The following is a 17015-nucleotide window of genomic DNA, read 5'->3' as shown; positions in this document are numbered from 1 at the left end:
TATTTTTAGGAAGAGAAGAATATTTTCGCACTTTCTCTCTCAATATCTACTTTGAAAAAATAATTTACGATACAAAAGAATATATGTAATTATGTATAATGTATTTCTAAATACAATTCTATAGAATAACTAATTTGAACGAGAAAAATAAAAACGTAAAAAATAAAAATTCAAACATATGTCACCAATAAAAACAAGACAATTTTACTCACCGATAAAATTTGCTTGTATATATCGATGTTTGGCAAATACTGACAACAAATTTTCTACGTGCTGACAACAGAGTATTAAAATAATTCTGAATTATTAAATAAGTAAAAAATAGTAGTTGGTATTATAGTTTTTGTTTTCAGAAAAAATAGTTTCTCGTTTTCGGTTGTAGTATATATTAGAAAAATAATTTTACAATAGAACAGAATTTACGAAATTAAGAAATGTATGGCACTAAAACCGTGATTTGCTTTGACCTACTAAGCGACCGCTGCTCAGTTCGGTACCTGCACTTTACGAGGTGAATCATGGTCAGTGAGACAGATCCTCTCAGTAATTATTCTTGGTTTTCCAGACCGGGGTCCTCTCACCCTCAATTGCAATCACTTAGGGCCACTTAGATTGAGTGAACCTCGAACCAACCGTCAGGACCAGGCGAAAATTCTTGACCTGGGCGGGAATCGAACCCATTACCTCCGGGTGAGAGGCAGGCACGCTACACTTGGCCCGCGGAGCTCAGCATTTAGGTAATGATAGAGGACTATATGTGACTATAAGGTTTAGCAGAGAGTAAGTGAAAAGTAAATTGAAGTATGATATGGGCAGAGAATCAGATGGTAGGGCATGTTTAGGTCCAAGAACTTCCTTGAAGGAGACAAGAGGTTGAGGAATGTTGTCGGGTTCATTGGGACAAATTTCCACAAAATGTTCTCCAGAGACATCATCATCATCATCATCATCATCATATTCGTTATCACTAGTTTCATCCACCAGCATATTCAGAGTAGCTTTAGTGCTGTTCGACACAATTAAACGTCTCTTCTTTAGCTGCGGTGATTCCGCGGACGTGTCCGGTAAAATTTCGTCGCTACTCTCTGAACTAAATTCCCTATCGCTATCTGATAAATCATCAGCGTAAACTTCGCACTGTTCTAAATACTGCATTGATTTATTGTCATCAATACCTGCTGAAAAATTATCATGTGAATAACATCATTTTCCTGTCACAAATCCACTCACTGCAAGGAGCAATCTCTTACTGACCGGTTAGCGGTATTTGTAAACACAGGAAACGACTCTTGTGAAAGGTATAACACCCTCTTAGAACTGCCAAAGCAAGGCCAGGCACACAATAACGTGTAGCCCCTTTACTACAGGCTGTAACAAAAGTATGCACTTCACTATAGGTTGCCTGAAAATTACGCATATCACAGAATTTTAAGCCGGCCGATGTAATCGACTCTGGCAACTTCCGACTGGATTGTTAACGGCCGACCAGATCGGCTCTGGCAATTTAAAGGGCGGATGCTCGCACTACCGCCTGGCACCAAGAGAGTTAAGGGGTTCATAGTTGAACATGCAGTACTTTTCCAGGCTTTTGACAAAATGTATTGGCTCACACGTTTTCATATGTGAACGTTAATTCTCGCAATAACTGCCAAAGATATACCATCAAGTTTACAGTTGTAGTTACTCGTACGTTGCACAGATTGCATTACAGGAGGATTGGTCTCGAGATCTGTGACGTCAGTCTCGAGAGTCTCGAGCGAGAGCGTTGCCCATCACTAGTCTGCTGACTGCTCGTCATCTCGCAAGATAAGGCAGATTGTACTCAGGAGGTTAAGACTACGGCGCAGATCGACCAGGTCCACACACTCCGTAAGGATATGTACCACGGTAAGACGATCGTCGCAAGTACACACCAGAGGGGGTTCTCCTTTCAATAGATGGGAGTGAGTCAGGATACCGTGGCTGAACCGAAGACAACATAATACATACCACTGCTTCCCTCCGCGAAGCCCGAACGGAAGTCCTCCATATCTTCGTTGTTCCTCTGATCACTCTCAGCTTATTTGGAAGTGGAATGGCCTGCCACTCCATCTCCCAATGGGACATAACCAGATGTCTCAGCTGAGTGCGAATATCACTTGCTGGAACCTTGAAAGGCAACAGGGGCAGTGCAACTGCCTCCTTGGCAGCCTAATCTGCTAATTCATTTCCCTCTACACCCATGTGGCTTGGGAGCCACATAAACATGATTCTGGTGCCGGCATCCGAACACCCAGCCAGCAGGTCCCGGACCCACTGCACCAGAGGGTGTCGAGGGAAACAAGTATCAATAGACTGTAGCGAGCTCAAGGAGTCAGTACACAGAAGAAAGTGTCGGCGCTCATAGGACAGTACGTACCGCAGAGCTTCACAAATAGCATAGAGCTCTGCTGTGTACACACTACAGGTTTCTGGGAAAGCAAAAAGAAACCTGTAATTGTCGACAACGAACGCACAGCCCACCTTCGTTTCCGTTCTTGAACCATCCATGTAGACGACGACTGAACCTGGATATGGCCAACAACGGACAGGAAGAGCCTCCGATAATTCGAAGGGTCCGTGTTTTCCTTCGGGCCAGTGTGCAAAACAATCTGTAATTATTGCTATCCAAACGTATTCTAACCGGCCGCGTTGCTCGAGGACAAGCAGCGCACAGCAAACGGTTGCCATTGTTGAACACGCAAGGATAGCTTGAATAAAGTGGCATCTGTCGTAAATTTGCAGCATAACGAAAGTAGGAGCTGCTGGCACCTCAGGTGTAAAGGCGGCACACCAGACTCAGCGAGCAGGCTTGTACGTAAAGCAACCGTCGCCATCCTAACCCCGCTGTGGTGGATGCTGTTCAGCTTCGCAAGAACGCTTGGTGTTGCTGAGCCATATGCTGCACTGCCGTAGTCTAGCCGGGATAAAATATGTACCCTATAGAATCGTAGGAGCACCATACGGTCAGCACCCGAATTAGTGCTGCTAAGAAACTTCATGATATTCAGCTTCTTAGTGAATTGCAATTTCAACTGCCGCACATGTGGCTCCCACGATAATTTGCTATAAAAAAGGAGCCCAAGAAATCTGTGTCAACAACTGGAAGAGCGATATTTCCTAAATAAAGCTCAGGTTGTGGATGAAGAGTACCGAGCCGACAAAAGTGGACAACAGAGGGCTTTGTGGTGGAAAACCGAAAGCCATGTTCTAAGGCCCACTGTTCCACTCTCCTAAGAGCTTGCTGTAATTGTCGCTCTGCAACTGCCATATTACGCGAGCTATAGTGCAGAGCAAAATTGTCCACATATAGTGACGGTATTACTGCTGAACCAGCAGCAGCGACAATACCGTTTATGGCAATCGCGAAAAGAGTGACATTAAGAACTGATCCCTGTGGGACTCCATTTTCTTGAACGTGATATTGCGAATATGTCCTCCCTGCTCGGACACGGAATAGACGGATGGACAAAAAATTTGCAATAAATACCGGCAAGTTACCTCAGAATCTCCACTGATGCAGGCCTGAAAGGATACCATATTGCCATGTAGTGTCGTATGCCTTCTTTAAGTCAAAGAAAACCGCTACCAAATGCGGTTTGCGGAGAAACACATCCTGGATAGAGCTCTCCAGGCTTACCAAGTGGTCAGCGGTCGATCGAGCGGCTCAAAAACCACACTGGTATGCGGACAAGAGTCCTTGTTTCTCCAGACACCACACAAGTCGGCGATTTACCATCCTCTCAAATAGCTTACACAAGCAGTTTGTAAGACAAATCGGTCTGTAACATCCTGCATACTTAGGACCTTTGTCAGGCTTGAGGACTGGAATGACTATGCCCTCTCGCCACCGAGATGGAAAATGACCCTCCATCCAGATTCGGTTGAACACATGAAGGAGATATAGAAGACTGTCCTCACTAAGGTGTTCCAACATCTGGTTATGGATATTGTCTGGTCCAGGCGACGTGTCCATGCAAAGCACTAAGGAGCTGCGGAGTTCCCACTCCGTAAAGGGCACGTTATAGTCCTCTGAAGCTTGAGTGGCAAAACTGAGGTGATGACGTTCCGCCTCCAGCTTCAGAGCGAGGAAATCATGATGGTAATTCCCAGAGCCAGACACATCCGCGAAATGGCTAGCTAGATGGTTAGCAATCGAGAGTGGTTCAGTGACGGTATTGCCTGCAATGGAAATTCCCGGTACAGAAGATGATCCTTGGATACCCGAAATACGTCGAAGTTTAGTCAATACTTGAGATGATGGAGTTTGTGACGTCATAGAGGACACACGAAGCTTTCTTACTTTGGCGAATAAGAATTTGCGCTTTAGCACGGAGTTGTTTAAATGTTACCAAGTTGGCCACAGTAGGCTGCCTACGGTAATGTTTATGAGCTCGTCGGCGTTCTTTGATAGCTGCTGCAATTTCTTCGTTCCACGAAGGAACTATTTTTCGGCGAGGAGTCCCGGAGAAGGACGGAATGGACCCCTCAGCAGCAGCAAGAATAACTTGGGTGATGTAAGTTATTTCCTCGCCGACGGTCAGCCTGATATCGTCGTTAAAGGCAGCTAGTGATGTGTACTTTGGCCAATCAGCATGTTTAAGAATCCATCAAGGGGGAGCCTCGACAGATTTTTGTTTCAACAAAGTAAGGACGATGGGAAAATGGTCACTGTCACAGAGATCATCGTGTGTATTCCACCGAAACAGCGGAACCAACGTTCGGCTGCATAGAGTTACATCTATGTGAGAATATGTGTCGTAAAGTACACTAAAGTGAGTTGGTTCCCCTGTGTTCAAAATACATAAATCCAGCTCTGTTACTAACCTTTCCAGCTCTCGTCCCTGGGGGCAAAGTGTCTCAGAGCCCCATATGGGGTGATGGGCGTTAAAATTTCCCAACAAGAGGAAGGGAGTTGGAAGCTGACCTGTAAGATCAGTGACATCATTTATGTTAAGAGGCTGGCCTGGTGGAAAATAAATGTTACACACTATTGCTATGACAGGCAGCGGTACCCGCACCGCAATTGCTTCCAGAGGGGTCCTTAGAGGAACCTCTTCGTTGTAAGTATCAGAACGGACAAAAATACCCATGCCACCAAACGCCCAGTGGGCATAATATCGTTCTGTCGAGTATAGTATGAAATTTCTCAAGACCGTATGAGGACCTGGTCTGAAGTTTGTCTCCTGAACACAGACTATACTCGCTGCATACTCACTAATGAGCTGACGTAGCTCAGCAAGATGCCTGTCATAACCGTTACAATTCCACTGTAACAGTGCCATAGTGTGGACTATGAAAGGAGTGAGGTTATGAGCGACAAGGTGCTCGTAAGCCTAAACACTATCAACATCTACATCGGTAGATGTAGATGACAGCACGACGTCCATCCCGTCATCGACAGACGGCAGGGATGACGCCCAGAACTTTGATGCTTTTCGAGGGCGGGAAGTTCCCCTACGAGGGGAGCGCGCAGGTTTTGGAGCAGGAGTACCTGTTGGCGCAGACACATACCCTCCAGATGGAGGGCATGATTTCTCTCTCGCAGGGGAAGTGCGAGAGCGCCCAGTAAGGACGTTCATCTTCGCCGCCTTCTTTTCTAGTTTAGACGGGCTGGGAGTTGGTTTCCCAGCCCTGGTTGACGATGCCGCCTTCGCCGGCTGGGGCACGGCTTTTACCGACCTCTTAGGGGGGGGGGGGGGGGGGGGAGACGTAGCCTTCCCTCCTTGCTGTGCCGGCTTGGGGTTGCCCCCCCCCCCCCCCCTCGAGCTTTTATTCTTTGCGATGTTGCTCTGAGGAGCAACAGTCGCCTTGTGCGCAGCAATCTTTATGGGTAACGATGTCGTGAAGGACGAACCTGGGAGAGACTGAGCTATCATGTTATAGTCGAGTGTACGGGCAGGTGTGTTCGTGGAATTAAACTTACGGCGCGCTTCCTGGTAGAAAAGACCATCCAGGGTCTTGATCTCCTGGATCTTCTTCTCACTAAGGTACGTCGGACAGTTCCGATCCCAAGGAGAATGAAAACCAGAGCAGTTGGTGCACTTGTACGGAGTTGTGCACTCCTCCGCGTCGTGAGCTACTCATCCACATGTACCACATACAGACGGATTTGAACAACGAGATATCATATGTCTGAATCGCTGGCATTGATAGTATAGGAGGCGGGATGTACGGCCTCACATCGCAATGGTAAGTTGATACCTTGACTTTCTCTCGTAACACTGACAACTTGAAAGAGACAATGAAGGCACCAGTGGCAACGTCTTCATCGTAAATTTGAATGAATAATCCACGAAAATGTTTCTGGGAACAAAATATCAAAATTCTAGGGTTTAATGTGATCTTCTATATTAATGACATTTTATTTAGTGACCTATGGCCCGGGAGCAAGGAAGTGAACATGGAAGAAAACTGTGGAAGTGATTTAGAATCAAACCCTGATGAATCAGACAAGGAAGAACGAAGCTATCGTGCCACGTGCAGAAAAGAGAGAACGACCAAGTACAGTACTATTGCAAATTTAGTAAAAGATTTTTATGTTTAAGTCGTGCTGATTTTTTATGCCATTTCCAAATAGTTTATGAATAGCCGGGCTGAGTGGCTCAAATGGTTGAGGCGCTGGCCTTCTGACCCCAACTTAGCAGGTCCTGTCTCAGTCCGGTAGTATCTGAAGGTGTTCAAATACGTCAGCCTCGTGTTAGTAGATTTACTGACACTCAACAAAGAAACACCATTTGCTTCTTCTTAACCTTAATTCAATAGTTGGAACGTATAATTTAAAACAAAATTCATCCTCTGATCTACTTAGCAGCGACCGCAGCAAATATTACTGACTTTCACTAAGAAAAGGATCCATTTCAATTCCAGATACATGCCGATTTTAAAAACTTCTTATTACAAATAATTTTTTAGACAATATTGTAAAATATACTACAATAATTTTATCATGTGCTCGTACTTCCCATGTCAAATTTCTTAACTACTGATTCAAAGAATTTTTTTTTTAAATATCACAACATATCTCATCTCAATTTTTCATAATCAATAGTGTAATCATTCTTTAAAAAATTGTTTGTTTTAAGATTAACTAATGTGTTGATGATGCCCAACAAGAAGGGCGAAACATGTCCACAACTTTTTAATCTTTTACGATTATGTAACCACAAAACGTGGTATTGTAGGTATTGAATAGGTGAATAATAAATGTATACTTTGTAAAATTGAATGTGATACCTGGGCTTGACGAAAATAATTATACTTCTGTGCTACAAATGATAATCATTCATGCTTTAACCCGTGAGGGGTCGCGACCGGTCGTTTCAACCATTTCTGTTTATTTTATCAATCCTTCTGCAAACACTATTTATTATACTTCCTACCCCTCAGTACCTTTGAATGGACTCGTCCACACTTCTGTCACACCACTGTTATGCCTCTCCACTCCTTCAGTGAGTGACAAGCTGGCTATCCGGTCGTTTCGTTCACATGCGACTTCTCACATTACATGTCTCCATTGCATTCAGCCACATGTGACTCATGGCGTAGACTTATTTATAATGCGGAAAATGCGTTACTATCATTCATTGTTGAGTAGAGGGAGAAAGAGCATTGTTAGATGTGTGTTCAATGAAATTAAACATCATTAAAGTATTTTCCATAAACAGAAAATTTTTATTTTCAATTTCATCAGCAAAAGGCAATCTCACTATTATAATTATTATGTTAAAAAGTGTTTGTCTGTGTTTAAATAGTATTATCTTATATTATTGTAACAGTAAATAGAGTATTAAGTGAGCGTTTGGTGTTTTATTGATTTCTGGTCAAAAGAACCGTACGCGACTCCTGACGTTACACTCGACATGCCACCCTTCGCAGGTTAAACAGGATATTTCAATGAAATCATATCTACATACATCATAGGCCAATGATTTGTAGATGAACATAACAATCACGAAGAAATCCATGTTAAACAGTAGCAGGCATGGTGAATATTAGTTTGGAGCATACATGGCAGGACTCCTTGATAAATTAAGCAGATATGCGATAATTGAAAAAGGCTTTACACAATAAAACTTGTTTAACGTAACAAAGGCAAGAAATAATATAATACACACTGCAAATCACACGCTAGTTCGAGTTTAAAATCACGGTTGTGACTTTTTTTAGCTTTCTGCAAAAAGTCTTGAGAAAATCTTGTCATAGCAAGAACCAGAACTCCTGGTCTTCAAAATAGAAATAGACTCCAGAGATTCATTGGACATGCATGATCTGAACTCTGTTCTATTTTTCTTCACAAGGCTGAAAACACGTTCACAGTCTGCATTGTTATGAGGTATGGTGAGAATAGAGAGCATTACTATAGAAATTCGGTTATACTTAAGAAGTCCATTGGCTCCACAAATTCTTGATATGTGTGCCCAACTGGAATCACTTGCAGCATCTTGATTTGCAGCCAAAGTGTCATCTACCTGAAGAGCTGTGGACTGCCACTGAAGCTCATTCATCAGCTCATCTGTAGTTTCTTTCTCTTTCTTGTATAACATGATAGGAAACTTTTCCAAGAAAAAACTAATGGAAGAAAACTGTGCATCTTCAATGTTGTCTAACCTAGCAACTTGAGCATGCTTTAACATAATCATCCTTGAGCAGAAACTTGTTGATGATGTAGTCACAGGCAATACAAAAGTAGTTTCTCACTGATGAAAAGAAAAGGGATTTATCTGTATCCTGGAGATCATTCACTATGTTCGAAGTCTGAATGCCAATAACTAACTCATCATCACTGAAATCGTTTCTTCCACCGTGTGCAATATTAGGCTCTGGTAAAGAAGTAGGTGAGTGGAAATAATAATAATATTGCATTGAAAATTACTCAAATGTTTTCAGCACTCCATTTTCAATATTTTAGGTCCTGAAATGTAGCATTTTTAGTGATTTTGTGTGTAATATTGATATTAATTACTCATATGAAGTAAGGGAATGTATTTATGATAGCCATCTTTGTTTCCAGAGATGTTATGGGATAGACTGGTCGCTTTAATTTTACAGCAAAGCATGGAAGTTTCAATGCAAAGCATGGATGTTACAAGTTTTGTTTATGTTATTGATATAGGGCAATATATTTTCATAGGTTATGGTATGGTGTTGAGAAGAATAATGATCTAGGGACAAGAGAGGGGGGCTCAGGTTAGAGCTGCTAAGCGGCTTTAGGCCTCCAGTTTGCAGTGCAAGCAACATTGGCCTGGAAAGGTTAGGGTAGGGGCTGGACTAGACAATTGGTCTGGATACACCACTCATATGGGGACAAGCAAACGGGGTCTGGGGGTGGCATTAGGCCCCTAGTTTCCAGTGCAAGCAACACTGCTCTGGACAGGTTAGGGTAGGACCTGGATTAGGCCACTGGTTTGGAGTGATTAGGACAGGATCTGGACAAGAGCATTGGTCTGGATAGAGCAGTCATATGGGGACAAGCAAAGGGGGTCTGGGGACGTAAGCCCTCACGTTAGAGCCGCAAAGCGGCTTTAGGCCTCTAGTTTTCACTGCAAGCACCATTGGTCTGGATTGGTTAGGATAGTATCTAGACAATAGCATTGGTCTGGATTGGTTAGGATAGGATCTGGATAGACCAGTTATATGGGGACAAGCAAAGGGGGTCAGAAAATCAAGAGAATATGATTCTTTAAATGTCTGGAAGTACTGTTTCTCATTGGATTTATTCATGATAATCTACAATAGAAATGTAGCATATGAAAATGTCCGAAAACAAATGTCTCGATATGTACTGAAAATCTAAGTGAACCTGGATCACTGAACGTCACATAAAATTATAACATAGCACTCAAGGCAGTCAAACACTTCATTATAACATGTCAAAGCACACAAAGTCTTAAACCATTAAATGAACACGACGCCAACCTTGTGAACAAAGAATGTGCACATGGTAAAAAGCATACATACACGTGGAACGAATGTAGTTCTTCGTCTTTTTTATAATTTAATGGGCTTCGCTAATAGCGGTACACCGAGTCACTGGAACGAATGTAATTTGTCCAACGAATACAGGGAACTGCGAAGCACGATGTTATAACACAAAAACTTGAACACTTCATTAAAATATGTCATGACCTTAAAAGGCCAAAACTTTCAAGGAACGCCAACTTCGTGAACAAAGAACACCACTCACGTGGTCAAAGGATGTAGGTTAAATTACAACAAGCGAAATGAGCGGAACAAATAATTTTCGGAGCAGAGCCTGTCGACACCTCAGATTCACAGCAAAGAGGGTTCACACGGAAGAACTGTTATCCCGGCTTTAAATTCAATTCCAATAACAACACTGTAAACATTACTCGGTTCAATATACCAATCATATCAAAGAATGAATTATAGACTATTGTGGACTTGCCTTCGACCAAGAGTGCTTCGACCCACGCAAACAATCGATTGTACGGAAGTGGAGCAATTATCGAATGTTAATGCTTCAAACTTTTGTCCGCGAAGTCGTAAAATGACACCGTCCATCCATAAAACCGTAAAATGTTGCAATTTCCGTAAATTTTATGGATAAACCGTAAAGGTTGGCAGGTATGCATTACATAACTTTCTCCCAAAAAGTTATTTTTTCAATCTACAAAGTCGAGTATCCAAGCGTTTCTTGACATGGCCTATGCCCTCCAGCTTTGCGACTGAAACTTCATCTCTGTATGGCCTACTCTGTACCACCTTCATGTACCCCTTACTATCCCCATCTCCTAAATATTGTTTGTGTACTACTCTTCTGGTTTTAACAGATCTTCCAAATATTCGCACTGCACCTTCAGCTCCCATTCCACCAATGCTCCCCATGAAGAGAGATGTGTCCCCTCTTGTGCCATATTCCATCTACTGCCATAGCTATTTTTTTGTCCCCATCGTTACATTCTATTGTGTCTTTTGCAGCCTGTCTCATGCTATCCTCTGCTACACATTCCATGCTGCACATTTCATACTTTGTAAAACATTTTCAACAATTTTTTGGAATTTTTCACAACAGCACACACAGACTTCCCAGCAGCATTCCCTTTACCTATACATCGCATGACATATACGAACCTTACATTCACATCATAACCATAGTCAGTGGATTTTGAAGAATTAAAAGAAATTGCCTTTTTACAAGCAGACACACAATAACTAAGGAACACGCAAGGCCTTTACGCTTATCCACTTCTTCCAACAGTGATAAAGATCCAACATCACTACAGTATTTACAACAGGCACATGAACCAAGAGCTACAGAAAAAAGTTTAATGTTAGCAATCACTTTGGTTCATGTGCCTGACATTGAAGAATTACTAGATAATGACAGTGATAGTGATTTCAGCTTTGGTGTTGGATATGTGGGGCGCGGGCAACAAAAGCCCAAACATAAAACCTCGTAGATACACTGATGGAATGGCAGGTGTTCAAACACACAGGACTAATGGAAGTGGTGTAAGAAATTATTCCTTCACATGTTGGACACAGCAATTCACAACAGCCTCGTCATTTGGAGAACCCTAATATGGGAAAGAGAATGACACTTCTCGATTTTTGTCTCGTGGTAGTGTGCAACCTGACAGAACAGCACCATGTGTCCACCGAAACTAACTAGAGGTGGGAGATTTTTTTAAAAAAATCAACGAAGCCTTTGTCCTTTAGGCTAAAAGAGAAACATTTCATCTCCATGATTCCATGAACAGACAAGAAAAAATATGCTAGCCAGCGATGTGCATTGTGCCAGGAAAACGGCGTTAAGAAAGACATAAGAACAACATGCGCTACCTGAGGAAATGTACCCTTGTGCTTCAACCCATTTCGAGGAATACCATACAAAAGTCAACAAATAACATTAAAGTACAGATAGATTTTATTACTATTTCAAGAGAAGTATTTTTTATGAAAAACATTCAGTAAAATATAAGGAATGTGTGATCAAAATAATCTGCTAAAAATCTACATCCATAATGAGCAGTGGGCATTTTTGCTCAACAACAAGTTGTCGCCCATAACGGGGAATGAGTTAATAAACCACACAAAGCATAAGGAATAAATTTTCTGCCATTTACCGTAATTATTTAGTTAGTCATCGCCACCAGATGATTCAGATACATCATCACTTATGTCTTTGTCACTGTCCTTGTAGAGAGAATCACCTTCTGTGCCATCAAGCACATACTAGATCGAACAGTTTTTGAACGCATGACTGATAATTTTTCATGTTATGTTTGGAGACAATGCTAGAATTTCAAAAGCTTCGGTTAGCATTGTTAGCAGAGTTTCTGCAATGATAGAATTAGTATTTCCTTCAGTAGAACATCAACAAATTACCCATGACTTCTACAAAACATGCCCTTTTGTTCATGTGATAGGTGCAACAGATAGACAACTCACAACAATCAATTCACCAGAAAGCAATAAAACTGAAATATGCTGCTATCGGAAGGGATACTTTATATATTAATGTTCACGTGTTTATTGACCCTAACCTCCGATATAGGGATGTGGTTACTAGATGGCCAGGTTCAGTTAACGACAGTATAATTTAATGACTCCCATATCAGAGCACAGTGTGCAGAGGGGACAAGTTACAAAGGGATCCTAGTAGGTGATAACTTTTTATGAAGATATCTTTTGAACCCACCATTTTTATCTTGAAACAAGACCTTAGTGTCGTTATAATATAGCATAGATAAAGACACAAAACAGCATGGAAAGAATGATCGAGTTCTGTAAAAGAGGGTTTTCCTGTTCTCAGCTGGGGATTGTGAATCAAATGTTGAGACCAACAAATACAGGTTGTTTATGTTGACTTTAGGCATAATGTTTTACAGCTGTATTTTTAAAAAGATACTGCACTGGAGCGCGCTCGAAAACCGCTTGGCTCTGCCATTGCCTTCTAGAATTGTACTGTTCGCAACTTTCGTGACAGCTAACAACATAATGGCTAATATTTCACAGGAAATGTTTGAAGAAATGCAAGAACTGTTAACAAGGTATTAACTAACATCTTGTTAGTACAGTAAAACCTCGTTAATTCGAAGTCATTGGGACTCAAAAATCGGACTTCGAATTACGTGATTTTAAATGAACCGCCATTTCACAATTCGGAAGTACCAACCCTTGCCGCGTTACAAAATATTCTAAGGCCTGTTACTGCATGCAGTTAACATTGATTCATAGTTTAAACTATTCCTGTATGTATGTTTAGTCCTCAGCCCGAAGGCTGGTTGGATCCTCAACAGCTCAGCCATCAGCTGTCATAGATGGCCTAGGCATCACTGAAGAGGCGTACTAGGGAAATGAGGAGTCAGGTAGTTTCCCGTTGCTTTCCTCACCGAGCCAGAAGTTGCTATTACATATCAGTCTGCCAAGCCCACTGAAATGCATGCAACAACCTACCCTATGAGCAATATTTTCACACCATTCATAGCAGGGACTGGCTGCAGAAGGAATGGCATTACCAGCATCACTCATACCTCAGTCACTTTCATTTTGTCAAAGCCAAGGATAAAGCTGAGACAGATCAATGAAAGTAACAAAATTGCTCTAGCCCATACCAGAAGACACAGTGCACTGTAAACACTAGGTCCCGCCAGCAAAGGCTCCTATGCCACGAAAAAAGAATTTCCAAAATGTATCCAAGAAGGTGCATTTACAGTACTCAAATAATGCACTTGGATATCTCACTGACAAACATAACCTCACTCAAGGAAAGAAAAAAAAAAAAAAACACGACTCAAAGACGAGGAAAAATCTATGCTGGCTCCCATGTGCAAGTGCTTTATTCATTGGATTACTGTACTATATGCATTTTAGACGCCTTGTGTTTACACAGAAAGAACCCAATGCCCTTAAAACATCATGGCTAATCGAACTTTCCTATGATTCTATCCTTGTACGATTTCCTGCCATGACACTTTTTCGTACTTCAGAAATGAAAACACATGCAGCGCACAGAGTACTCTAAGACCCATTAATGCACGCAATCACCTCGATTCACAGTTTACACCTTTCAAATGCCATGGAAAAAACTATTCCCGAAATGTATCCAACAAGGTGCATTTACAATGCTAAAATAATGCACTTGGATAAATCACTGACAAACATAACCTCACGCAACAAAAGAAAAAATCACACAATTCAAAGACGAGGATAAATTATGCTGGTTCCCTTGTGCAAATGCATTCTTTTTTGGATTACTGTACTGTTTGCATTTTGTTGTAGCTTGTTGTTTAAAGGGGCCTAACATCGAAGGTCATCGGCCCGATGTTTGCATTTTTAGATGCTTTGTACTTGCATAGAAAGTGCCCGATGCCCTTAAAACATTCTTGCTTATCAAACTTTCCTATGACGAGGGGATAAAGTTTCTCGCTTCGTGTGCATTGCAACACACTACAATGACCCCCACCCTTGTACGATTCGCTGGCCGGCACTTTCTTCCTTAAAACCATAAGACCGTTTGGGCTCGCATTAAAAGAAAGCAATACAGTTTCATCGGCAATGACAATATTGCAAGAGACAATATTGTTCAGTGCCTGAGAATTGATTATATGAGCCATGCTTTTTCGTCAACTGCCGCCATCACCAGTGTTCGCGGATTACGTTTTACCGCACACTGCCTATTGCGTGATATTACGGCATTCCTTAAAAGGGTGAATACAAAAGAATTCCGATTTCATTCAACTTCGCAATTATGAAGCGCACTATAGACACACCGAAGTGAGTGTAAGTGCGCAAAGCTAACCCTCCACGTTCTGAAACATACGTTCTATCGTGACATGGATAAATTTCAAGTTGAAATTACTCCGTAACATACTATTGTTTTAAAATGTAAAAGCAGTTTCGCATTAAAAGTCTGAATGTCGGTAATGGGGCCGACATTGTACTTCGAATTACGAATTATCCGTATTTCGAATTAAACAATTTAAATAACATGCAAAACTTCAACTCATGTTTCCAGGAACGAGAACTTCTTCAAATTAGGCGGGATTTTGAATTAACCGATTTTGAATTATCGAGGTTCTACTGTATATAAAGTGGAACCTCGATTCTGCATTTTTGGAGGGACCAAAAAAAAAAACGTACAACAAAGGAAAACGGAAAATCCAGGAACGAATGAACCATCAACAATTTGGCTAAACATCACAAAAATGAAATATTTATACTTATAATCTTACAAACGCCCTTAAACCAAACCAAACTACAGCCCCAATGGGCCTTCTGCCTACCAAGCGACCACCCTCGGTCCGAAGGCCTGCAGATTACGAGGTGACGCATGGTCAGTGTGACAAATCCCCTCGGCCGTCATTCCTGGCTCTCTAGACCGGGGTCGCCATATCACCATTAAGTAGCTCCTCAATTAAAGGTAATTGTAGAATGACTGAACCTGGAACCAGCCCTCATATCCAGGTAAAAATGCCTGACCTGGCCAGTAATCGAACCCGGGCCCTCCGGGTGAGACACCGGCAAGTTAGACCACAGGGCTGGGTTCAAATGTTAATTACCAGTACGCGACTTAAAAATCTCGAAACTTTATATTCAGTTTTACCGGGGAATCTTTGTCAGTTTCCTCTGAAAACTTCGTCATATTCCTTTGAAAACTTCTTTCAGTCTAGCAACTTTGATCAGCCAAACTCTTCGAAAAATCTAATATCCGCAACGCCAAGCCAAAGAACAATCGACCACAAGTAGTTCTTCATTCTCTAATCTAATAAAATAATGCACATCAGATACAAAAGCGTCCAACATGATGGCAAAATATTTTTTTTTTTTAATCTTCCATTGTAATTTGGTCACCGGTATACTGTTCCTAGTCAGATTATGGAAATCCTGTACCGCGTAAATTAGGCCTACATTGACTTTTAAAGGTTATGTTGAACGCGAGAATATGGTTTCGAAAGTATAAATCCTCAAGTTCTCGAATGCATTATAAGTTATTTAGTTCTGCCCATCACTAATCACAATAAAATTGGAAAGAGAAAAAATATTATTAACACTTCTGAAATTACGATTATTCGTGACCTTGAGCTCAAGCTGGAAAGCATGCTCACTGTACAAGTCGGTACGAATGCAAAATGATACAAAGTTTTACAACGTAACGTGCGCGAATAAAACGACTGCGGCTTTTATAACATTTTAACACAAAAACGTGAAATTTCCGGTTATATTAGGATGAAAACAGTAATAGGCAATCCCAAAACCTTAACAATAATGGCTATCAAAATATAATTTTTATAGTACTGTATTGGCTGTGCTCAACGTGTGTGAGAAAGGGAGACTCGCACATAATGAACTATAAACGTAGAAATCATTCTTAATTCTATATACTACTAGAAAATTGATGCAAATAACTTACACAACAATCACCACGTGGTCTTGACGGGTGTAGGAATTTCTTTTTGGTTATTTTCTTTTCTGATTTTCTAGTCTCAGCAGCAGCAGCAGAATCAGCGGCTGTTATTAGTTTTTGTAGGTCCTGCTGTTTCTTCTCACGCTCCCGCTTTCTGGCCTCAATCTTTCGCAGCTCATTAATTAAATACTGCTCTTCCTCAATCTATAATACAAGGAAAAATATACTGTAGACTGATGAGCAATTTTCTCTGTATTTTAAACCATTAAAAACAGTAACTGTAAGGGAAAAAAAAACCACTTTAAAAATGACACCACAGTTATACAATTTCACATGGCTCACAGATACAAGTCTTGCTAGTTGCTTTACGTCGCACCAACACAGATAGGTCTTATGGCGACGATGGGACAAGGAAGGGCTAGGAGTGGGAAGGAAGCGGCCGTGGCCTTAATTAAGGTACAGCCCCAGCATTTGCCTGGTGTGAAAATGGGAAACCACGGAAAACCATTTTCAGGGCTGCCGACAGTGGTATTCGAACCTACTATCTCCCGAATACTGGATACTGGCCGCACTTAAGCGACTGCAGCTATCGAGGTCGGTAGATACAAGTCTATATTGGATACTG

At 41.5% G+C, this 17015-nt stretch overlaps 1 protein-coding gene across 8 annotated transcripts in view; it reads right to left on the bottom strand.

Annotated features, from left to right (window-relative positions):
* DMAP1 (DNA methyltransferase 1 associated protein 1) overlaps nucleotides 1-17015 on the bottom strand; it is a 308165-nt gene that overhangs the window by 85327 nt on the left and 205823 nt on the right. For all 8 annotated transcript variants that reach the window (XR_010859253.2, XM_067140531.2, XM_067140527.2 and 5 more), the window contains one exon: nucleotides 16397-16594. Coding sequence is in view for 7 of the 8 variants with exons in the window: in XM_067140531.2 (XP_066996632.2) it covers nucleotides 16397-16594 (198 nt within the window). In the remaining variant the exon portion in view is untranslated. The remainder of the gene's footprint in view (nucleotides 1-16396; nucleotides 16595-17015) is intronic.

This window comes from Anabrus simplex, chromosome 2, assembly GCF_040414725.1.
Source record: "Anabrus simplex isolate iqAnaSimp1 chromosome 2, ASM4041472v1, whole genome shotgun sequence".
NCBI lineage: Eukaryota > Metazoa > Arthropoda > Insecta > Orthoptera > Tettigoniidae > Anabrus > Anabrus simplex.
The sequence above is the reverse complement of the archived record's forward strand: the minus strand, read 5'-3'. Positions and strand labels throughout refer to the sequence as shown.